This window comes from Neltuma alba, unplaced genomic scaffold, assembly GCF_004799145.2.
Source record: "Neltuma alba isolate B1F8T4 unplaced genomic scaffold, ASM479914v2 tig00010080_pilon, whole genome shotgun sequence".
NCBI classification, from domain to species: Eukaryota; Viridiplantae; Streptophyta; class Magnoliopsida; order Fabales; family Fabaceae; genus Neltuma; species Neltuma alba.
Window position 1 is genome coordinate 67,258 of NW_021635039.1, and position 26,004 is coordinate 93,261.

At 35.3% G+C, this 26,004-nt stretch overlaps 2 protein-coding genes and 1 pseudogene across 4 annotated transcripts; 2 read left to right on the forward strand and 1 right to left on the reverse strand.

Annotated features, from left to right (window-relative positions):
* The first annotated feature begins 2,881 nt into the window (after window positions 1–2,881).
* On the forward strand, window positions 2,882–4,664 carry LOC114754102 (myb family transcription factor PHL8-like). 3 transcript variants are annotated; one of them, XM_028942849.1, is made up of 6 exons: window positions 2,882–3,179; window positions 3,261–3,337; window positions 3,432–3,483; window positions 3,562–3,637; window positions 3,736–3,802; window positions 3,894–4,664. In XM_028942849.1, the coding sequence occupies exons 1-6, from the start codon at window positions 3,047–3,049 to the stop codon at window positions 4,497–4,499; spliced, it is 1,011 nt and encodes a 336-aa protein (XP_028798682.1). In that variant the 5' UTR covers window positions 2,882–3,046; the 3' UTR covers window positions 4,500–4,664. The 3 variants fall into 3 exon arrangements, with proteins under 3 accessions (XP_028798682.1, XP_028798679.1, XP_028798681.1); XM_028942846.1 differs by having other exon boundaries at window positions 2,883–3,179; window positions 3,733–3,802; XM_028942848.1 differs by having other exon boundaries at window positions 2,883–3,179; window positions 3,432–3,478; window positions 3,560–3,637; window positions 3,733–3,802.
* A 466-nt stretch (window positions 4,665–5,130) lies between these two features.
* Window positions 5,131–7,597, forward strand: LOC114754099 (protein HOTHEAD-like). The gene is made up of 3 exons (XM_028942845.1): window positions 5,131–5,401; window positions 5,549–6,196; window positions 6,511–7,597. The coding sequence occupies exons 1-3, from the start codon at window positions 5,302–5,304 to the stop codon at window positions 7,377–7,379; spliced, it is 1,617 nt and encodes a 538-aa protein (XP_028798678.1). The 5' UTR covers window positions 5,131–5,301; the 3' UTR covers window positions 7,380–7,597.
* LOC114754100 (E3 ubiquitin-protein ligase MPSR1-like) lies at window positions 7,563–8,529 on the reverse strand (annotated as a pseudogene).
* Between the last annotated feature and the right edge of the window lie 17,475 nt (window positions 8,530–26,004).

The window sequence follows — 26,004 nt, forward strand, 5'->3', positions numbered from 1 at the left end:
ATCATAGAGTTATACCTAGACTATCACTTAGCATTTGGCCGAGTCACAACGTAAACACTTGGTCCAACAACTACGCTGGTTTTGTTATTTTGTTGCCATTCCACTCAATAGCATAAAGGACAATCAAAGAGGGAATCCTATAATGTGTTTACAATTGATTAGACTAACATCTGCCTTGACACTTTGGTTACGTTGATATGGTTAAGCAGAAATAGTTATGCCAATACCATCAGTTATAACGTATGGCCTAGCTAGTCACAAGCATTTGGTTCAATTGTACTTGTTATTCTTCCTATTTCTTTTTATAAGAAACAACTAATCAAATTATGCTATTGGAAATGTTAGTTAAAATTCATTGAAGACAATAAAAAGTAAGAAAAGAATAATATTTTTGTTTGAAACATTCCTATTTTTGTGGAATGATTGAATTTGTGGTGTGGGGATTAAATACATATGAGTGATATGGGTAAAATGAGAAATCAACCCAAAAAAAAATTGAGACAGCCTCTAAATATCTCCTAAAAAAGGAAACATGACATATCCCAAAACAGTCCCTCATAAAAATAAACAAAGGGACTATTTTGTTGCCGTGCCACTCAATAGCATAGAGAATGTACAATTAAAGAGAGGATCTTATGATGCATTTACAATTGATTGGGCTAACATCTGCCTCAGTATTTCGATTCTATAAGGCTTGTTTGATTTCTTATTTTGAAAATAATTTTTTGTTTTTAAAAACAGAAAAAAAAACTTGAGATAATTTGTTTTTAGTTGATTGTTTTAAAAAATAAGAAACAGTCATGTTTTTAAAAATAAAAAACCATAACAACTTGTAAATATTTTTTTATTTTTGTCCATGTTTTTTATTTTTTCTTTTAAAAATTTTTGAGAAATCTTCTCTTCTCACCTACTATCCACCACCTATTACCATCAGTGACAATTATTACCTACCAAGTGTGATTTTCTAATTTTTTTTTCAAACATGATTTTTTAAAATTATTATCCAAACAAATTTTTTTGTTTTTTTTTGTTTTGCTTTCAAAACTTGTTCTAAGAAACAATTTTATAAAATTATTTTGAGAATAAGAAAACAAAGAACAAAAACAAACAGGCCCATAGCTTTTTGCTTGGTCATAAGCACTCCATCTAATGTTGACGTTAGCTTTATTTCCGCAGCAAATAAATTCTATTCCTCTGGTTCTAAATGCAAAAATCATTTTATAATGTAAATTACACTATAAAATTGGCTTTATATTTAGGATCTAAGAAGTACTTGCTATTTTGTTTCTCTGTGTCTTAAGAGCATAGGGTCAATTAGAGAGAGAATCTTACAAGCCATTTACAATTGGGTGGCAAACTTCAATTTCTAGTTCTTTTTTTTTTTTTAATTTCCCCCGTTTTCTGTTGCAGACTGTCATATAGATAGCATATATGTTTTTAGCTTAATATATTGATGGAGAACAACTAAACAAGAGGCAAATATATAAAGGACCTTACTCATTGATTGTGTTTGTGCCTAGTAATGTCATGAAAAAGCACTCTACTCTAGTGATGGCCCCTAAATGAACTGGGAGGTTGAGATTCCTTTGCTCAGATAATCTTCAATTTGGTGACCGTTACGTTCCATCTATTAAAACACTAATTTTAAGGTTTCCTCTTTCCACAAATTATATGTTAGTAGAACAGAGGACGTCAGAAATTCTTAAATTAGACCCGTGGGCATATCTTAATTAGTTTAAAATTTATTGATTTGACAGTGAGCAAACTAAAATTGAATCAGTCATAATTAATATGTTTGAAACTTAAATTATATATGTTTATAACAACAGTACATAAAAAAATTAATATTTTACCGGTTCTTGATGGTTTGACTTTTTTAATTTTGTTGATTTTTAACTAACTTTTTAAATATATTTGAGCCAAATTTAGAAGTGTTTTGACAGTGAATTAGAAATAAATTTTTGACTTATCTCAAGCCACCCAATCCGGTTATGAGTAACACTGATACATGCAAGTCTTTGGCAATAACATGTTTTTATTTTTGTAGAAGTTAAAATATTTTAACCATCAAAACTGAATTGCTAGGACTTCATATCTTTATCTATTAGTGTCAATCTTGGAGATTCATCTCAATCTCCAAGTATGATTGATCAGTTCTTTATTTTTCTTCTTCTCCTGGCATATTTCTTTACAGAGTGATATGGGGTCTCTGGGTCCAAAAATCTAATCCTAGATTCTTTGATTCCTTCTTCCTTACAAGGAACAAAAAGAATCTGCCAATCTCACCACACCTCCCCACCTTCTCAGAAAACAACACGAAAATCAAAGAGATGAGAAGAAAGGAAAGAAAAATCCAAAGCAAGAAAGAGATAGAGGAAAAAAAAAGAGAAATATTCGTTTTAGTTTTCGCTTTCATTCACCATAAAGGAATATCCACACTAACACAGCAGCATTCCCATCAAGTTTTGATTCCCCCCCCCCCCCCTCTCTTCCCGAAAACTTCTCGCAGCATGAACAAAGTTGCACCCATTATTCATCATGGTGGGCCTGCCTTATATCGTGTGGGGAATCAAGATCTCGCGGCGAGAGAGAGAGGGAGGGAGCAGGTGGGAAAACAGCAGGATAAAAACAAGCCATACACTTTTCCTCTTTTCTCTCCTTTTAAGACTCCAAAATTGAACTGTGTTTGCTTTCTCTCTCTCCTCATCTCCCTTTGTATGTTTTTGCTGCATCAGAGATTCTCCACACAACACGCCTTTCAGGTCAAAGAAGGAAGACTACGGGAAATTTTTTTCTAATTAAAAAAAGGGAAAACTTGATATACGAAAAGGGATATGAGAGGTTCGGAGGGGGTGGAATAGCCACAGCTCATGGCATATATCCCCTCATCCCATAAACCCACACGTTTCCTGATATGAGAGTGAGATCATAGGACAGCACAACAACTCCAACTTATAAATAAGAACTATAGCTTCCACATATATTGACGCAAATACCAAAAAGGATCAGAACTCTTATTTATGCGATCTCTTCCAAAACTAGCAAAATGGATCGGCCAAATACGCAAAACCAAAGCATGCATTTGGTTCTTTCCTCTGATGCCAAGCCAAGGCTTAAATGGACTCCTGAGCTTCATCAACGATTCCTTGATGCTGTCAATCAGCTTGGAGGAGCTGAAAGTCAGTGTAATGAAGCTTGATGATTTTCTTTTATTGTGTTGATATTGTTAATATGGTCTGTATTTTTTATTGCACGAGCAGAGGCAACGCCGAAGGGTCTTATGAGGGTTATGGCGATTCCAGGACTTACCTTGTACCACCTAAAGAGCCACTTACAGGTAATTCCTCCTTTTGTAATGATTGTATCTCTCTTCTGCTTTCAATAAATCTGGAAATCAGCAGTTCTAAGCTTGTTTGTGTTTCTGGTTACAGAAATTCAGACTTGGGAAAAGCCCTCAACCAGAAGCCTTGTATAAACAAGAAGGTGACTTTCCTGAACCTGTGATTTAAATTTCAAAAGATGAAAGCTTGATAGTTTTGCGTCATACCCCTTATGGTGCAGATTATAGAGAAGCCCAAAGCAGTGATGGTCATTGCAGCAGAGAAACCATTATGGGGACCCAGAATCAGATGACTGTGTAATAGAAATTGATTTACTTTTTGTACGTTTTATGGATTTAATGGAGATGATGTTTTATAGAGGTTTACTCTGATCAAATGCTGTTTTCATCAGAAGCCAGCAGATTGCTCAGGCTCTCCAACTACAAATGGAAGTACAGAGGAAGCTTTATGAACAAATTGAGGTAGTCAAGACATACAATAAACTTACCAATAAATGATTTCTAGTTGATCAAGCAGCAAATGTTGATCAAGGATTGAAATTCTCAATTTCAGGTGCAGAGACATTTGCAGCTTCGGATTGAAGCTCAAGGGAAGTACTTGCAATCAGTGCTAGTAAAAGCTCGGGAAGTACTTGCAGGGTACAACCCTTCTGCTGCTGGTACAGAACATGCAAAAGCTGAGCTTTCTCAATTAGTCTCAATAATCAACAATGGCTGCCCAAGTTCGCCCATCTCAGAACTGACAGAAACTGGAGTTTTGAGCTTGAAAGATGGAGGAGAGAGGAAGCAAAGCAGAGAGACGATGTGTTCATTGGACAGTTCCTTGACATCTTGTGAAAGCTCAGGGACAAAGGAGGAAGAGAAGCCTCATAAGTCTAACAGAACTTCAGTTGAACTGCAATTGATGACTGTGCACTCAGAAGAAGATAAAGAATTGAATGGCGACTCAAAGAATCAAGCCTGTGGGAGAAAAAGGAGTAGAATCACTGATTCTGATGGTTATTTTCTAGAGCAAACAATCAGGAAAAGATGCAGCAGCCGGTCCAGGAAACCTGAGTTGTCTGAATTGCTTGATTTGAACAGCCAGTATCACAGTGACACTGACTCAGACTCAAAGGCCATGTACTTGAATTGCAGTTCAATACATAGGTTTTGGTAATATTCTCAAAGATGCCGCAACATTATTATCAGAAGTAAATCATTTTTTCATAGACTATGTATATTATTCTATTATATATCATGACAAGAACATTTCAATGTATATCGTCTTCAACAAAAAGTTATAATACACGCGGTGCGGCACCCCTTCTTATTATTCTTCCTAGTTTCCTCCATTTGACGTTTATTTTCTTATATCAATTTTTTGACAACAGAACCATGTTTTATCTAATTATAATTTAACAGCCTAGTTAAGAAGAAAATTACCTTTTACTTCTCCTCTCAAGACAATTGAGAATTCATTCACCTACCTGCCCACTTTCTCATTATGTGTATATATGATCCATTTAAAAGAGTACCAGAATGAGCTGGTGACCTAACATCAAACCCACAATAGGATTCCGTTATGAAGTAATCTTGCTTCTAATTGCTTTTATACCTTTTACCCATATGTTAATATGTACCAACGGATGGTTAGGCAGGGCATGCTTATTATCTCATAGCAATAGCAATAATAACATCTACCTATATTCAACACGCTTCCAAAAGAGAATTAAAGGTAGGAGAAAACATCATATCCACTACATCACTGGTTGTCACCAACAAAGGAAGAATGGAATTATTAGTTTAAACCATGCGCATTTTAATAACATTTGGTCCTATCTTACTTTAATCGATTGCTGTCACTAGCCTAGAGAAAGCTCATAATTTTGCATAGCCCACATTGGTAAATAAATCATGCCCGTCACCCTCCCTACTTGCTAACCAACGCATTATCATCTGCAGAATCAAACCTAACAAACATGGAGATTTCACAAGTTCCTCTTGCACACAAGCTTCTGACACTTCTTTTAATCTCGTTCGCAGACCTGGCTTTGCCTTTTCCTTTTGAATTTCAACAAGGTATGATATTAACTCGTGGTTATACCTTAAAATTGCAACCTTTTAATGTTTTTGTCTCAAAATTTATCCACTAACTAGTCCGTTCTGCAAACAGCATGCATCTATCCTTAATCTTCATTCACATATAAAGCTTGAAACAAATTGCAGGTAGCAGACAATGGCAAATGACGTCAGATGTTAGAGAGGTTGCAGGAAAGCACTATGATTACATTGTTGTCGGGGGAGGCACTGCTGGTTGTCCATTAGCAGCAACTTTGTCTGAGAAATTCTCTGTGCTTCTGGTAGAGAGAGGCAGCTCACCGTTTGGGAATCCCCTAGTGGTTGAAAAGAGATACTATGGTTTCCCATTACTGGACACAGACGAATACACATCAGTAGCACAAAGCTTCACATCCGAGGATGGCGTGAGCAATGTGCGAGGAAGAGTACTTGGAGGCTCATCAGCCATAAATGGAGGCATCTACAGCAGAGCTAGTGAAGAATATGTTAGTAAAGCTGGTTGGGACAAGAAACAAGTAAAAGAAGCATACGAGTGGGTGGAATCTAAGGTCGTCTTTCCACCAATGTTTCTCTCTCCATGGCAGTCTGTAGCAGAGTTCAGCCTTCTCGAAGCAGGGATTCTACCTTATAATGGGTATAGCTTGGAACACATCAAAGGAACCAAGATTTCTGGTAGTGTGTTCGATGGATTTGGAAAAAGACACACCTCTGCTAACCTTCTACGGGCTGCCAACCCAAAGACCCTGAAAGTTCTTCTAAATGCAACAGTCAAAAGCATAATCTTTCATTCCAATGGTACGAAAGAAAAAACTCATTTTCATAGCTGCTGGTGGCAAGTTGTTGACATCAGTAAATCGCAAATAAAAGTCAACCTGATCCACCTCATTGAAACTTGAAAGTCGACACCACAATTACTATTATCATTCTTTTTAATAAAAAAGCAAGAGTTTCCTATTTTTGTGAACAGCAATATTTACAATTATTTTATAACATGTTACGACCGCATTTTTATGGGCATTTTGGTCATGACGTAATTAACAGTAGAATCATTCAATAAGTTCAGCTCCAAGAACTTTCAACTTGAGTTGCTAACCATTGAAATGCTGCAGGTAACAAGAATGAAAGCAGAGCTCGTGGCATAAGGTTCATCCAGAGCCTTGGCAGCCTAAATGAAACCCATGAAGCCTACATCAACATGCCTAAGAACTCAACTTCATGGGGTGATGTAATATTAACGGCAGGGGCATTGGGCAGTCCTCAACTTCTGCTTCTAAGTGGGATTGGACCATACCGACAACTACAAAAGTTCAACATACCACCAGTGCTTGACTTACAAGGGGTAGGACAGGGAATGCAGGACAACCCCTGCATAGCAATATTGGTTAATACTAAGCCAGGAAAATGGCTGCCGGATCCGCCACTTGTGGCGGGCATAGCCGATGACATGAAAGTTATAGTTGAAGCAGCAATACAACCCCTAACTGCTAATTCAACAAGGGTTAATGTTGCTGCCAAAATAGCTTCCCCCTCCTCGAGAGGGAAACTTGAACTGAAGAACAAAGACCCTAGGCAGAACCCTGCAGTGAAATTCAATTATCTAGCAAGTCAAAAGGACATGGAGGAGTGTGTGAAGATGACTAAGTTGCTGTATAAAATTGCAAGGTCTAAATCTATTGCAGTTTTCTTTGGCACGGGAAGCCAGAAAAAGGCGACATCGTCCACTGAGTATGATCTGAGAAAATTGTGCAGGAAAAATGTAAGAACTTTCTATCACTATCATGGAGGCTGCAGGATTGGATCAGTGGTTGACAGACACTACAAGGTTTATGGTGTGAAGGGACTAAGAATCATAGACGGCTCAACATTCTCAGAGTCACCTGGCACAAACCCAATGGCTACCCTGCTCATGTTAGGCAGATATCAAGGAAAGCAGATTCTCAAAGAAAGAGAACCAGTTTCCGATCTGAAATCAAAATAAAAATATTTCTTCTTGCTTCTGTTATATTAAATAATGTTCTGTATCATCATAATTCAGCACTTAGGATCCCAATCAAATAGAATGGACTCCGTGAATTTTTCAACAACGCTTGAGATGCACGGTCAATGATTCTCTATGTAACCTACTAACAACATTAATATTTTTAAAAAGAGATCAAAAGAATACGGAAACTAAAAATTTCATTATTTTATGTCGAATTTTGTGCACTTGTGATCTTTACAACTCATTACAAAATCTCCACCCTAACTATCTACCACCTCAGCATCGCCCTTGGACTTGAAGTATCATGGGAATCGTTTGAAGGAGGTTGATTAGAGTTCTCACTTCCTCTTCTTTCACCATTGAAAGAGAAACTAACCCAAACTACTCTCCCAATCCTTCTGCTGCTCTCTTCCCCGTCTTCTTGACATCTCTTTTCCCAACTTCTTCATCAATAGGCATTTCATACCTGCAAACTGGGCAAGATCCATGAATCCCCAGCCACTTCTCTACGCAACCGGGATGAAATTTATGCTTACAAGGCATCTCTTTCACTATCCTACCAGCTTCCCACTGTTCCAAGCAAATCACACACTCTCCCTCATCACCTTCATCAATTTTAACATCTGGCAAAGCATCTATGGATTCTTTGGAAGCCGGCGGCTGCCCACCCTTGCCACTGCCCAAATCGCGAAACAGAGCCTAGAGGTTTGAAGCACCATCGATCACCACCATACCCTGTGTTAAGGGGTTAATCAAGATGATTCTCTCATGCTGGGGACTTTCTCCACTCTCATTTTCCCGACCCGAGTCTTCAGCCTCTCTTCTTGAAGCAGCATTCGATAGGCCAAAGATCAAGGGGAGAAACAGAGTCAGGTCTCTATTTCTCACCATCCTTTCGAACACTGAAGAAATCTTTGACAAAACGGGTTCGGAGGCCATGATTGAAAACAACATACAACTTTTCTTGAAAATTGAAAAGGGAAGAGAGAAGAGCAACGAGGAGCTAGAGAAAGATGAAGAATTTAAGGAGTAAAAATCTAAATTGAGAATGAATGAACAGAGGACCAAAAGGAAAGGTTGGGCTGGGAATAATATATGGGGAAGAAAGAAGGTGATCGCCCACGGATTGAGGAAGGATGTGGAAGGATCTAGAATTTCGTTTGGGAGGCGCGTGATATCCCCAGGCATGGACAAAGCAAGTATCTAAAAATGGCCAATTTGAAAGTTCATCTATATTTTGCAGTCCTTTTCATCGGCAAGAAGATACTTATGGTGGCGACCGGATGCCGGAGGGCACGTCGGATTAAACTGTGAATGCATTAACTAACCCTCTCTCCGTTTTTACTTTTTAATTATAAGAGACAATTAATTAAATAATATTTATTAAAAAAATTAGATAAAATTAATTCAGAAAAAAAAAAAACATAACAGGAAGGGTTGTCGTAACAATTTATATTTTATAATGAATGCAAGGGATAAGGCACTTACACATCCGAAAGTATTCACATTTGTTCTTATATATCATGAAGGTTTATTTTAATAGCAAAAATACCCTAATTGCTATTCATTATTAAGTTTGACTGTTAAATTATGTGATTTTATCAATATATTTAAGAGTCAAACTTAAAAGCTGATAATTATTTACGACAAAAATGTTATGAAATAAAATTTTCCAAAAATATAAAAGCAAAAAAAAAAAAACACATCTAGGTACTAGGTGTTTCTTAGTGAATGTTTTCAGGATGTTTAAGTACATTATCTCTAAATACAATAATATTAACATGATTAATTAAATGTAAGAAAAATGAGAAATGGTTAAAAAAAAAGAATAGAGATGATAAATGTATAGTATAAAGAGAAATAATATATACCCAAAAATTATTTATTATAATAACAGAGGGAAGAGGATCATAAATTAACACTAAATAGTTCCTCTCTATTTTAGCATGAATAAAAAACTTGTCATAAAAAAATATTGTTTATGTCTTAGTTTAAACAATCAATATGAATTTCATTAAACAAAACTAGAAATTAATTAATTGGTATGTTCCTGAATAGCCTAGAGCTTTTTTTATTAAAAAAAAATCCCCAAAAATGACTATTAAATTTTAAAATTTTAAATCATTATTGGTTACTATACTAGTAAAAAAAGATTACACTTGAAATGCAAATGATAATAAATTTTTGTAGTAATTTCTAATTTAAAATTTTGAAATTCAACATTTTGTTATAAGACAAAAGAAAGAGTAGAGAATAAAAGAAGAGAATAAGGGATAATAGAAAATAGGAGTATTTCTCATTCTATTCATGGGTGCTAAATACATGATATATGGCCTTTATGTATAGGGACGTCTTCACATCTTTGACAAAATCTACATAGTAGATAATAATAGGATATAGTTGTAAGATATAGAGAGAATATGAGATATTGAAGATAATGGGAGATATATGATCGTCTACAAAGATATTATTATATTCATAACACTCCTCCTTGGATGTCCATTATATATAAACATGTCTTATTAAAAAATTTCAACTAGAAAAAACCTTGTGAGATAAAAACCTAGTTTTAAAAAAAAAAGTACATCATTTATTAATACACCGTGAATTGCTATCTCATTAAAAATCTTGTTAGGAAAACCCAATGAGACAAAATCATAGACAACAAAAAAACAGTGTACAGCATGTATCAACTCCCCAACTTGGCAACATTAATTAACATCTTTGAGCTTACAAAGTCTAATATAACGAACAAGTCTTCCAAATATTGTAGTGAGATAAAAACATCAAATATTAGTTTTACAATCTTTTAAAAATCATGACATAAATAGTCTCTTTGTGGTTTAGCCACATGTGGATCATACTATGACCTCTCGACATGAAGATCAAACAAGAATACTATCTATATAACAGTAAAATTAGTCTTGTGTACATTTAGATAAAGTAATATCACCTCAATGATACCTTTAAAATAACAAGGAATGTTCTCAACTTCTTTTCAATGTATTCGTCTTGGTGAAGAACTATATCATGTTAATTAGCAAATGATATATTGAGTTTCATGTGACTAGATAGATACATAAGTGTTCTAGTGACACTAAGATATGGTACTTTTAGACCAAGTATTTATTCATCACCTTCTGGAAGTCTAAATGAATCTTTTATCGACATCTAAAGATCTTACAACTATCAGAGTACATAATAGATGTGACTTATTGATATTTATTCTTTCCGAATTATTTCTTTAAGCAATTCACCGCTTTTGTAAACTTTTTATAAGTTTTGATACTATTTATATCATTAACATAAACAGCAATGATAACTAACTCATTATTCTAAATCTTTTTATATATGAACAATTTGGAATATTTTTTATATCATCGTTTTAACCATATATTTACTAGATCGGTTATATTATGTAAGCCTCCATATAGAGACTTATTTAACTTAATTGAATAGTATTCATGACAAAATAATTGTATGCTTGCAGAAACTTAAGTCCTTCAGGAACTTTCATATATTGTGATCAAAATCTATCCATATATTATATCATTTTGAACTCATATAAGGATTTGAATCCTTTGGAGATTCATATAAAATTTCACTATATAGTGAGTCACTATATTTTCTAGGCACATATAAAATATTTTTATATATTATCAAACTACCAGGTTAATAAGATACATAAAAATTTAATCTACCATAAGATTGTATTTCTCTTTTTTTATGCGAATGCCCATTTATATAATATTAACATTATATTTCAAATGTTTAGGCTAGGGATACACAATCCCTATTATAATGTTGCGTCTTTTCTTTTCTATTGGCCAACCATATTTCTGTCCATATCTTATGACAGATTTATATATAATATGCTCATTTAATCACGTGATATTACTGCTAAAATTATTATCGACAATTTTATTCCTTTATCAGTCCCATTTTCCTATATGACATAATATATCGAGATATTTTTATTGCTTTCAAATACTTAAACTTCTTCAAAAGTCAAATAGTTATATCTTAGCCTCTTTTGCAATTCATGCCTCTTGATCATTTGTTCGTTCTTCTTTTCTTTTAGAACCAATCATTCTCTCATGCTTTTAGCATGTTTTATAAAAAATATGAGCACTTTTAGCTAAAATATGAGAATGAAGAATTTTCATTTAAATCAGTAATTGCATTTGGAAAATATTAGCAATATTTTATGAATACGATACTTTATGAATGAATAGTGTAGTAGCAATAAATGCAAGAATATTTACTTTCATAATCTTTGTCACATCTTGAGAAATTTCACTTGGAATTGGGAATTTAAAAATTAGGATCAGGGCCAATGTAGAAACTAGACACGGAGATGAAACAACTTTTGATGTGAAACCCCGATAAGGTCTGGGCTGGCATTTTCGTAATTATTGGTATAGGAAGGGCAAAACAGGAAAATTTGAAAAAAATTCTGAACAATTCTCAAAAAATGGTAAAAGTGCAAATTAGAGGTTTTGAAAACTCGGTTGAGACCTGAAAGATGGAATTAATATGAAAATAAATTATTATGGAATTTCCCATAAATGAAGGTTTTTGGGAAAAATATTTAAAAATCAGAGAAAAATAATTATTTTAATTAGTTAGAGGCCTCAATAATTCTGAGAAAATAATGAAAAAATCATCTAAATATTTTTTTGAATTTAAAAAATTGGTTTTAGGTCTTGAAAACTCAGGAATTAATTTTAAGGAATTTATTTTCCTACAGTAACACCAATAGAGGCCTAATCGAAGAAAATTTAAAATAAATACCTAGAGCTGGCAAAAAATTTTGAAAATTTTCAGATTGTGTTCTTATATTAAAAGGTGAATTATCATGGAGAGAAATGAATTTTTTAAAGTCTAGAAAAATTATGAAATGTTACTAGTGAATAGTAACTGATAAAGTGTCGGAATTAGGGCTATTCAAAAAATACCCAATCCAGGTAAACCCGATCCAACCCAAAGAAACCCGGTCCATTCCAATTAAAAAAGCAACCTCAAATAAAAAATAGATTGGACTAGATCGGGTTGGTTATCGAGTCAGATCGAGTTCCGAGCTGACCCTTCAGACCAAATAGTCTGGTCCGACCCGGTGCATTGCACATATTTATATTTTTTTATAAACAAATATTTTCAGTTCCTTAACCCTCTTTCTTCCTTATTTGACTCTTTGACCTCCTGCTCTCTCCTTCCCCTTAGATTCTCCCATCTGTGTAACTTTGCCTCCCTTTTCTTTTCAGCCCTTCTTCCACTTACTTCGTCAATATGTTATGTTCTTTGTTCTTATCCTCAAGACCTCAACTTCGCCTCCCTACCCTCTTTCTCCTTTATCCTCAACAGTCGACTTTATCATTCACCTCGCTAGAGAAGATATTGGAGGAAGATGACAGCATCTTTCAGATCTGTTGATATTAAGGGAGAAGATGGCATCTTGTTGATCTGTTTAGCAGTACCCCTTGCTGTAGAAGAATATTGAGGAATGTGGTGTTAAGGAGCTTGAGTGATATTGGAGACATTACTAGACCTGTGAATTTTTGGGTCCTTACCAAATCAGTAATTTGTTGGTCCTTCTCCTTCTTTTGTCTTTTTTGCTTTGCTTTTTACACAATTGTTATAGATAATAGAATGGGGAGAATAAAGTGGACGAAGAACATTGATCTAATGAAAGTTTTTTAGGAGGGAGAATACATGTTATTGACTTGTTTGTGCGACCTTCGACTCTTTTTTTTTAAAATCAACATGGTCTAGTCTAGTAGACTAGTCTTCAACCTGGGAGACTAAACCTGGTCTGGTCTATCATCGGGTTTGTCTCAGACCAAACCAGACCTCGGATAGTAAGGTCTAGCCTGAAATATTTTTAGACCTGACCTCGGGTTTATGCTGAACCCGGTTTGGTCCAGTCTTTGTGTAGCCCTAGTCGGAATGGTTTGGAATTTTGATTTGATTTGTAGGCCATCCTAAACTGTTTATGGGACCCGCATTAGGCCCAATTAAGGCCCAACTTCAAGCAGCTTCTAGACCTCACTATTTTTATTAAAATAAAATTCCAAATTCGTGGATAAAGCTTGGAAAATTCTAGTAAATGGACACTTGGTTAAATCTGAAGCTATCTTGCATTTGATGCCTGCCAACTCACCTCCTTATGTAGCATAATAGGCGTCCAAAATTAGCGAAAAATAGCAGATTTGTTTGCCTATAAATACCCCATTAAATACAAGAAAATGTTGGAAAATTGGAAAAATTTGAAAATTTCCAGATTGTGTTCTTATATTAAAAGGTGAATTATCATGGAGAGAAATGAATTTGTTGAAGTCTAGAAAAATTATGAAATGTTACTGGTAAATAGTAACCGATAAAGTGTCAAAATGGTTTCGGATTTTGATTTGATTTGTAGGCCATCTTTTTGGGCCATCCTAAACTGTTTATGGGACCCACATTAGGCCTAAGTAAGGCCCAACTTCGTGCAGCTTCTAGACCTTACTATTTTTATTAAAATAAAATTCAATATTCATGGATAAAGCTTGGAAAATTCTAATAAATGGACACTTAGTTAAATCTGAAGCTATCTTGCATTTGATGCCTGCCAACTCACCTCCTTATGTGGCATAATAGGCATCCAAAATCAGGGGAAAATGGTAGATTTATTTGCCTATAAATACCCCCTAAAATACAAGAAAATGTTGGAAAATAGGAAAATAGAGGGGAGGTATTGTCACCTTCGTTCCAACTCTAGCCAATTGAAATTTGTGAGGAGTGTGGACGAGGAATTAGCTAGCTTTGATCAAGAAATCTTCAAGGTATGTTTAAGCCTTATTATCCCTAAGATTCATGCTAGTTTAGTTAGGGTTTTGGCATGAAAAAGTAAGGGAACATGCTGTCCATTTTTTGGTTGGAACATGCAACTATTAGGGAAGGATAGAGACCTTAAATAGCAAGTGGAATAAACTTGTTTAAGTGATGTATAGAGTAGTTTTTGAAAGAAAATCAACCTAGGTCCCTTATGTTCATCTCGACCAAAAACAGTACACGGTGCATTCCAATGGATTTTAAATGTGTTTTTGTGTAGGGATATACTAAAGGGAAGTGTAGAAATTCATTGGAATCTCAGAAATGGAATTTTTGGAAAAATCTATACCCTATTCAGCCAAGACATTTTCATGGGGAAGGAATTTGAATTTTATAAATCTAATTGGATATTTGAATTCCTCATTAAAAATTGTGTAGGATTGAGCCAAGAGATCATTGATTCCAAAGAAGGAACAATATTGTTAAAAATCAAAGAAAAAGGGGGAAAGTGTTAGGTTAAAGTTAAAGTGTTGTGCTTAAATTGTTTGGTTGTTAATGTACTTATATTTATGCTTGAATCAATAGGTTGTGTGAGGAGAAATCAAGAAGCATCATAACCTTTTGAGGAGACCGAAATTGTCAAGTGTTAAAAAGTAGCATTGAATTATAATTTGATTGTTTATCTTGCTTGACAATGTGATTATGTTGTTTGCTTGAATTGAGGAACTTGTGTTGTGATTATGGTTTATTGGATGACCTTGGTTTGTGCTTTGGCTAAATGCATGGAATTATGTCAATGTGGAAGTGTTGATGTTCCTCTCCTAGCATGATGTTAAATGTGAATTGATGTTGTTTGAGGATGTCCTGGAGTTTATAACATGTCACATTTTATCTTGCTTGATTTACATGATAGTTATAGTTCAATTGCTACTGATATTTCTATAAAATCTAACTCCTCCTATGTTAAGATATGTACCAATTAGGGAATGGCTCATCCATGGATCAAGGCAAAGAAATGGTGTTGAGATAGGGGAGCTTTATGATTTTCATAACACTATGATATGTTATGTAATGTTTGATGAACTTTATGTTAAGTTTGTAACAGATTAGGAATGGTATTATGATGTAATTATATTTGTATGGTATGCCTTAATACTAGAATATTGAACGGTGGAATGCTTGAAGGGTATTAGGAAACAAAATTCAAGAAAAGGTAATTAAGGGATAAAAATGCCTAGATCAAGGGTAATTAAGGGATAAATTTGGATATGAAACTTGGCAGTCTGATAGAGCTCATTTTTAGTTTTTAAAATAAGTGGTAGATCACTAAAATTGGAGTTTTGTGCTAAGAGTTATGCCATTTTAAAGTTGGATTAAAATACTGAAAATTTAGAAATTAACCAAATAAATAGTGCAACTTGTTGAATTTTTTGGCTCTCTTTTAGATGGATAAGAGTCCAATAATATTTTTCCTTGATAGAGGACATAACAAGCTTTAAATAAAAATTAGAACCACCTCATTTTGATTTTTTTCATTTAGTTATGAATTTTTAAATTTGGTCCCGAAAACTGTGAATAGTGTACAGATAGTACGGAAATGGAAAATTTTAAACTCAAAATTTTGCATTCTGGAGCTTTGGAAAATGCATTACAATGGTTCTAATTGTTGTATAATATGGTAATAAAGGTGGTGTGACACTTTTTAGTATCAAAACAAAGGTTCTGGCTCTGTCTAAGTTGTACCGTTTTGATTATTGTATGTTATGTAATACGATAAAATGTTGATGTTGGGTGCCAATTATTGTTATGAATTATGGTTGATGGTGATTTATGGTTTTCTTGTTGGACTATTCTAGTTGGGATGGTGTATTATTGATTAAGTGCTGGGCAAGTCATGGCCTGCTGTAGTAGCGATTCTGGGGAGATAGTAAATCAAAGAATGCTAGGGAAATTATACCTGGAGTGGTACCACACGGATGTCGAAGACTTCGATAACCCTACACCGCCACCAGGATATTACCAGCTCCCTGGTGAGTTAGAGGATTGGAGGAGGACTCTAATGATATAATTAAGCTGGAAGAGGGGGATGCACAAAATCCTACAAGGCCTAGGCCACATCAAGTTGAGGCAGGCCCCAGTGCTATCAGGGCAATACCTATCAAGGTTATGAGACCGGAATAGATCAAAGCTAAAGATCTACCGATCAAGAAATAACCATGGTGGTAAGGAAAGAGTTTAAGGATGGGGATAGTATAATCTTGGAGTTTATCTAGCTGGGTAGGCATATAGACCAGACCCAAAACCAGTATGCAGCTGTCTATCTATACTACTTCTACTATTTTAGGTTACTACACAATGAGGTAGTCCAGGAGGGCCAGTACTTAGATGACACTCTCTGGTACCGGGTACTAATATAGCCACTACCTACTACCCAGGTTTGGCATATGCAACTTTAGCAGCTCTGTAGATCCCTTATGTCTCGTAGCTTTAACTAGCTACTAGCTGACTTACAACTTTTTGTGGCTACTTTGTTTCCCTTTTCCTCTTCCGGACTGTAAATCTAAGATGACTGTATAAAACCCCAAACAATATTTTGTTGACTGTGCCACATGTATATATATATGAATAGAAAAATAATATAAAGTACCCGTTATGTAAATTGATGATTCTGTTCCTCTTGTAATTAAGATGAAAACAACAAAATGGTAAGAACAAGACGAGGATCAAGAGCTAAAGAATCGTCAAGACCCCCTGTTGACCCAATAGAAAGGATTATGGAGAGACTAGAGGAATAGCAGAGGACCATGGCTGAAATACAAGCTACACAAGGTAGGCAAGACCAAGAGAGAGATGTTGCTATAGCTATGGCAGTAGCAGCAGCATTGGTACAGTTACAGTAATCCGGACAAGGTGTAGCCGAGATAGCCCAACCCACACCATAACCACTACAGCAACCACAGGGAACAACCCCTGCTTTTGATGGGATTGTTGATGTGTAAGTAACCGAGGACTGGACAACCTAGCTAGAAAAGATCTTTTCCATACTAGAGTGTCCAATTGAGAGGAAGGCTCATATGGCAATATACAAACTGGAAGGGGAAGCGGACAGATGGTAGAGGAACACAGAACTAGTCCTCTAAGCAAACACAACTCCTATCTCTTGGGAGGTTTTCAAAGAACAATTCTTCCTGAAGTACTTTTCCCGATCTGTGAGGGATGAGAAGGAAGCAGAGTTCCTCACAATTAAGCAGGCAGTGAATGAACCCTTTGATGAGTACTTGGCTAGGTGTATTAAGTTATCCAGGTACTCCACTTATCTCTAGCACATGAATGATGAGCGTTGGTTTACGGAGAAAATGATCAGAGGGTTGAAACTTGAGTTAAGGGAAAAGGTGGCCCTATAGCAATTAGAAATGTTCAACAAGGCAATGGAGGTCTGCCATATCACTGAGAACAGCCAAAATCATGTAAAACAGGCTAAGGCAACGCCGACAATTAAAAAGCCAGGGAAAAAAGCAGGTTAGGAAGGTACCTCATTTGGTGGTAACCGGAAAAAGAGGAGGTTCAATTGGAACAAACGGTCGAGGTGAGGATCTCGATGAGGTGGTATAGAGAATGTTCATCGAGGATGGGAATGTGAGCACTGTGGCCGCGATCACAAAGATAGGCCATGTACGATGGGTTAAAACGTGTGTTTTAGATGTGGACGACCCAGACATTTTGTCAGGGAGTGCCCATAAAGTACCGATAGCATAGGTAGACCTAATGCTAAGGTAGGGGTGGAAACAGGCCAGGCGGCCTGTTACGGGCCTACGGCCTAGCCTAGCCTAGCCTGTTTTCCAAAAGAACAGGCTCAGGCCTGTTTGAAGGCTTGTTTAAGTTAATAAGCCAGGCTTATGCCCTCTAAAAGGCCTGTTAAGCCTGTTAGGCCAACCTGAGCCTATTAGAAATTTATAATTATAATATATAAAAAAAAATTAGTTAATGGTATTGTTAATGTGCTCTTTTAATTTATTTTTTAATTTTAATATATAGTTAATAACTTAGTTCTTCCTTAGATTTTGAAGTTTAGTTGACAAGTAAAGATAAAAATATAATTTAAAATAAAAATATCAATAATAATCTTTAAATCTTAAAAATATAAATCAAATAGGAAAGAAAATTTTTGTTCCAAGAATGATAGATTAATTAACTTATGTATTATATTAATTAAATTATGATACTCTCTTTAGTCATTATAAAATTAATGGTTTTTTCTCTTTATTTATTGTCTTAATTTTTTTGGGTACTTGAACATAGTTTTGTCCCAAATTTTAACATACAATTAGAACTAGTTTTGAATAATATCCTTGTAAATTGTAATTAAGATTCAAAACAGTACCTATAATACTAAAATTTAAATAAAAGACAAGACAAAAAAATTAATTATTATGTATGCTTTTTTTTATTTTATCTTTTTTCTAAAAAAATTATTGTAATTTGAATTTTTTAAAAATACAAGCTTTTAAACAGGCTTCAGACCAGGCCAGGCTCAAGCTGAAAGATAAGCCTGTAACAGGCCACAGGCCAAGCTCAGGCCTATAGGCTACAAAACAGGCCTGGCCTGTTAAGAGTAAAGCCTGGCCTGTTTCCACCCTTAGGCTCAGGGTAAGGTGTTCAGCCTCAATTAGGAAGAGGCTCATAAGTCGCTCGAGATGATCCAAGGTACTATTACCTTGTAGATGCTTTGTTTGACTCAGGTGCCAACTACTCGTTTATATCTTATGATTGAGCAAGGTGCATAGGTCTTGCTGTTGACACATTGCTATATGATTTATGTGTTTCCACTCTGACTAGAATGAAAATTTTAACCTCTGCTGTTTACTTGAAATGTATTGTCTGGTATGCCTACTGTTGCACTGCATTAGACCTTATATGCATGCCTTTATGTGATATTGATGTTACCCTTGGCTTGAACTAGTTGTCCTCCTAAAATATCCTCCTTGATTGCAAAAATAAAACATTGATCCTTTCTACCCAAGAGTTGACCCCTCCGGTGGAAGTGAAATTGGATTTGATTTCGGCGACTCAGGTAGATAATTAGTTAAGGCAGGGTTGCCAGGGTGACATGGTATTCTTCTCAGTGAAGGTAGAGATTGAAGAGGGAATTTTAGATATACTGGTGGTATGTGATTACCCCGAAGTTTTCCCAACAGAAATTAGCGGGTTACCACCTGAAAGGGAAAATGAATTTGCTATTGACTTAGTACCAAGAACAAATCCAATTTCAAAAGCTCCACATCGAATGGCTCTGAATAAAATGGCGGAGCTGAAAAAGCAACTAGAGAAGCTATTAGAGAAAGGTTTCATACACCCCAATGTGTCTCCATGGGGTGCACCGGTACTGTTTGTGAAGAAAAAAAACAGTAGTATGAGATTATACATCAACTACCGGGAATTGAACAAGGTGACAGTCAATAATAAATATCCATTGCCTCGAATTGATGACTTGTTAGATTAGTTGGTAGGAGCCATTGTATTCTTGAAGATTGACTTGGGGTCAGGTTATCATCAATTGAGGATTAAGGTAGAAGATATTCTAAAGACTGCCTTCCGCTTAAGGTACGGACATTATGAATTTTTGGTAATGCCGTTTGGATTGACGAACGCATCTACAATATTTATGGATTATATGAATAGGATCTTTTGGCCATACTTGGATCAATTCATGGTGGTATTTATAGATGATATCCTGGTATATTCTAAAACACCCAAGGAGCATGAACGACATCTGCGGATTGTGTTAAGCACATTGTAAGAGAAGCAAATGTATACTAGGTTGAGCAAATGCGAGTTTTGGCCGAATAAAGTAAAGTTCTTGGGTCATGTAATTACCCGAGAAGGAGTGGCAGTTGACCCGAGTAGGTAAAACCCATGTTGAACTAAGAACAGCCTGAGATAGTAACAGAAGTGAGAAGCTTTCTGGGACTGGCAGGGTACTACCGGAGGTTTATATATGATTTCTCTAGGATTCCCATACTGCTGACCAAGCTCACATGGAAGAATCAACCGTTTAACTGGGATGCTAAGTATGAGGCTAGCTTCCAAGAGTTGAAGCATAAATTAACCTCGACGCCTGTGCTAATAATCCCCAATCCCACATTACCATATATGGTGTATACAGACGCAAGTAAGCAAGGATTGGGATGTGTGCTGATGCAGCAAGGTCGAGTGGTTGCTTATGCCTCACGACAGCTAAAAGCTCATGAGGAAAATTATCCCACACACGACCTTGAGCTGGTAGTGATTGTATATGCCTTAAAGATCTAGAGGCACTATCTATACGGGCAACCATCGAATTGTATTGTGATTATAAGAGCCTCAAGTACCTATAAGACCAGAAAGAACTCAACATAAGACATAGGAGATAGATGGAATTACTCAAAGATTATGATTATCAGATAAAGTACCATCCAGGAAAGGCGAATGCAGTAGCAGATGCCTTGAGCTGGAAAATAGTGCAGGTGGTGTCATTAATGATAAAGGAACAAAAATTGATTGAAGATATCCAAGATTGGGATCTCATCGCCCAGGTGGGCCAAATTGGAATTACAAAAATTGAAGCGCGAATCGTGGAACAAATAAGGGAGGCTCAACAGAGAGATCAACTGGCCAATATTCTTAAAACTAAAGTGCTAAGAAATGAGACGCAGGACCATGAAATAACTCTAGAAGGAATCCTAAAATATAAGGGAAGAACTTATGTTACCCCAAAATCAAAAGTTAAAGAGCAAAATTCTAGAAGAGGCGTGCAAAACCCGGTACACTATACATCCAGGCATGACCAAGATGTATCGAGATCTTGAAGAATCATTCTGGTGGCCTAGTGTAAAGAAAGACATAATAGACTATGTGTCAAGGCGCCTCACTTGTCAAAAGGCAAAGGCAGAATATTAGAAACCGTCAAGTCCCTTACAGCCTTTGAACATTTCAAAGTGGAAATAGGATAAAATATCTATGGATTTTGTCATGGGACCACCCCGTGCATCATCAGGCTTTAATACAATATGGGTGATTATGGATCATCTGACAAAGTTAGCTTATTTCTTAGCCATCAAGAAAGAGTACCAACTAGAGAAGTTGGCACGAATTTACATAAAAAAACTTGTGAGGTTGCACAGAGTACTTGAAATGATTGTATCTGATAAGGACTCATGATTTCTCTCTAAATTCTAGAAAGCACTACAGGAAGCCATGGGCACTAAGTTAACTTTTAGTATGGCTTGTCATCCTCAAACGGATGGGTAGACAAAATGCACTATTCAAATGTTGGAGGATATGTTAAGAGCTTGTGCTCAGGATTTTAAAGGAAACTGGGATGAGTACTTGCCATTAGCTGAATTTACGTACAACAACAGTTACCATTCTAGTATCTAAATGGCTCCTTACAAAGCACTACATAGGAGGAAGTGTAGATCCCCATTGTGCTGGATAGAATTAGGAGAAAGGAAGATGTTTGGTCACGATCTAGTCGAGTAAACCTCACAACAAATTAAGACGATTTGACAGAAACGGCTTACGGCACAGAGTAGATAAAAAAGTTACGCCAACGTGCGAAGAAAGCCACTGGAATTTGAAGTTGGAGATCATGTTTTTTTGAAAGTTTCTCCAACTATGGTCATAGGAAGGTCAATCAAAGCCCATAAATTGACGCCTACGATCATCAGACCCTTATAATTTTATCGAGAGTTAGCCCAGTAGCTTACAGATTAGCCCTACCTCATAATTTGAGTCAAATTCATAATGTCTTCCATGTCTCTCAACTAAAGAAGTATCAACCTAATCCCTCATATGTCTTGAACTACGAAGACATAGGGCTGCAAAATAACCTTACCTTCGAGGTGAAGTCGGTAAGAGTGATAGATCGGCAAATCAAGCAGCTGCAAAATAAAACTATTCTGATGGTTAAAGTCATTTGGAGGGATCTAACTCAGGAAGAGGCTACGTAGGAGAAGGAAGACGACATGAAGGTTAGATACCCAGAGCTGTTTAAACAAGGTATGTTGCTAAATTTCGAGGATGAAATTTATTTAAAAGGGGGAGGAATTATGACATCCCGAGAAATTTCACTTGGACTTAAGAAGTTAGAAATTGGGATCAGGGCCAATGTAGAAACTAGATAGGGAGACGAAACAACTTTTTATGTGAAATGCCGACAAGGTCTAGGCTGGCATTTTCATAATTATCAGTATAGGAAGGGAAAAATGGGAAAATTTGAGAAAAATATTGAAAAATTTCCAAGAAATAGGAAAAATTCAAATTGGAGGTTCTGGAGACTTGGTTGAGGCCAGAAAGGTGGAATTATTATGAAAACAAATTATTATGAAATTTCTCATAAACCAAGGTTTTTCGAGAAAATATTAGAAAATCAGAGAAAAATAATTATTTTAATTAGTTATAAGCCTCAATAATTTCAAGACAAATATGACAAATTATCTAAATATTTCTTTGAATTTATAAAATTTATTTTGGGCCCTAGAAACTTAGGAATTAATTTTCCCGTAATGACACTAATAGAGGCCCAATTAGAGAAAATTCAAAATAAATACCTAGATGTGGCAAAAAATTCTAAAAATTTTCATATTGTGTTCTTATATTAAAAGGTGAATTATCATGAAGAGAAATTAATTTTTGAAATTCTAGAAAAATTATGAAATGTTACTAGTGAACAGTAATTGATAAAGTGTCGGAATGGTTTGGGATTTCGATTTGGCTTATAGGCCATCTTTTTGAGCCATCCTAAACTATTTACAGGACCCACATTAGGCTCAATTAAGACCTAATTTCATGCAACTTCTAGACCTTACTATTTTTATTAAAATAAAATTCAAAATTCATGGATAAAGCTCGGAAAATTCTAATAAATGGACACTTGGTTAAATCTAAAGCTATCTTGCATTTGATGGCTGCCAACTCACCTCCTTATATGGCATAATAGGCATCTAAAATCAGGGAAAAATGGCAGATTTATTTTCCTATAAATACCCCCTAAAATATAAGAAAATGTTGAAAAATTGGAAAATATAGGGGAGGTGCTGTCACTTTGGTTCCAACTTAGCCAACCGAAATTTGAGGAGTTTGAACAAGGAATTAGCTAGCTTTCAGCAAGGAATTTCAAGGTATGTTTAAGCCTTATTATCTCTAAGATTTAAGCTAGCTTAGTTAGGGTTTCATGAAAAAGTTGCTGTCTATTTTTTGGTTGGATGCAACTATTAAGGAAGGATAGAGACCTTAAATAGTAAGTGGAATAAGCAAGTGATTATGGCAGAGAAATCAACCTAAGAAAAAGGGGGAAGGTGTTAGGTTAAAATTAAAGTGTTGTGCTTAAATTGTTTAGTTGTTAATGTAATTATATTTATGCTTGAATCAATAGGTTTTGTGGGGAGAAATCAAGGAGAATCATAACCCTTTGAGGAGACCGAAATTGTCAAGTGCTAAAAGTAGCATTAAATTATAATTTGATTGTTTACCTTGCTTGATAATTTAATTATGTTTTTTGCTTGGAATGAGGAATTTGTTTTACGATTATGGTTGATTGGATGACCTTGGTTTGTGCTTTGCCAAATGCATAGAATTATGTCAATGTGAAAGTGTTGATGTTCCTCTCCTCGCATGATGTTAAATGTGAATTTATGTGGCTTGAGGATGTCCTGGAGTTTATAACATGTCACATTTTATCTTGCTTGATTTACATGATAATTATAGTTCAATTTCTACTGAGATTTCTATGAAATCTCACTCCTCCTATGTTAATTTATGTACCAATTAGGGAATGGCTCATCCATGGATCAAGACAAAGAAATGGTGTTGAGATAGGGGAGCTTTATGATTTTCATAACACTATGATATGTTATGTAATATTTGATGAACTTTTTGTTAAGCTTGTAATAGATTATGGATGGTATTATGATGTATTTATATTTGTATGGTATGCATTAATACTAGAATGTTGAATGGTGGAATGCTTGAAGGGTATGGGAAGAGGTAGATGGGAAACAAGATTCAAGAAAAGGTAATTAAGGGATGAAAATGCCTAAATCAAGGGCAAAATTATGACATATAAAATAATGAGCAAATAGACGATCTGAAACTTGGCAGTCTGATAGAGATCATTTTTAGTTTTAAAACAAGTGGAGATCACTAAAATTGGAGTTTTGTGTTAAGAGTTATGCCCTTCCAAAATTGGGCTAAAATACTAGAAATTCAGAAATTGACCAAATGAACAGTGTAACTTGTCAAATTTTCTGGCTCTGTTTCAGATGGATATAAGTCCAATGAGTATTTTTCCTTCATAGAGAACATAACAAGCTTTAAATGCAAATTAGAATCACCTCATTTTATTTTTTCTACATTTAGTTATAAATTTTCAAAGTTGGTCTAGAAAACTGTGAATAGTATACGGACAGTATGGAAATAGAAAGTTTTAAACTTGAAATTTTGCATTTTGGAGCCTTGGGAAATACATTATAATGGTTCTAATAGTTGTCTAATATGGTAATAAAGGAGGTGTGACAATCTCATCATTAGATTTCTCTTTATTTCATAATAACTCGGGATCCACTCTTTGGTTGTACATAAAGGTTGGAGAAGGGCAATCACTCATTCTTAAAACCAGCATTCTTAAGACCAAAGGGTCGGGCAGAAAGAGGGGGAAAGCTCTCCGTTCTTGATTCTCCTATAGCTGGATTGTTCGAAACCACAAGAATCCTTATTTAGAATGGGATTCCAACTCAGTACTTTTTGAGATTTTGAGAAGAGTTGCTCTTTAAAGAACATAGTACGATGAAAGTTTTAAGCTATGTTTGGGGGGTAGTTATTGTCTATTGTTGGCCTCTATAGTAGAACTTCTAGTTTATACTACTATATTTGCAAATTTATATTTGATAGTAAAAATACATTCTATGTGCTCTCTTGTTTAGCCACTCATTTTCTCCTCCTCATGTTGGGAACATACAGTGTAAGTCTCTTAAATCTATAAATTTCCTTTAGAAACATTATTTTGTTTTATTTAGAGACAAACAAGAATAAGGAGGTTCTTATCTAACATTGATCCTAACTTTCTTTTAATATCCATCTATGTGCATTATTGTGGTGAAATAATAGATATTGCATATTCTAAGATGGAAAATGTCTGGCTTCTGACCAAAAGCCAATTATAATGGGAGAATTTATAATACATTGTTGGCTTGATACATTTATGTGCAAAAATATACAAAATCATTTATCATAACACTAAAACGGAAATTTTGTTCTTATAAGCTTTGATTTAGCTACCTTTGGAGGCTTTTACTAAGCACATAATCATTGATAAATTAAGGAACAATCACTAGCTATTTCAACAGAAGTCATATTGGTTGCATAATCAGGGACTTATGCACTTATACACGCAATATAATTATTTGAACTTATTTGTAAACTTTAGGTTGCAAGTTGATGATAATCATCCATGTGATCATTTTATAGATGCATCTATCTTTCATAATGTATTGATTTGGTCTATATGGTGTCTCAATGGGCCCATATATAAACGTGATCCATTATTAATATATGCACAAATCTGATTTCAAGTATAGCTAGTGATGTCTCTGAAGGGATTAAAGACGACGCGCAGCGGAAAAACAACTCGAATTTTAAAACTTTCATTCCCTTTCCCGATCTACCGATCGCGTTTAAGTCAGGTAGTAAGAAGCATTACCTTTAGGAGTTCGATTCCCTGGTGACTTGATGATTCGGCTGTGATTGATTGATGCTTCGGCCGTCAGGATGCTTCTGT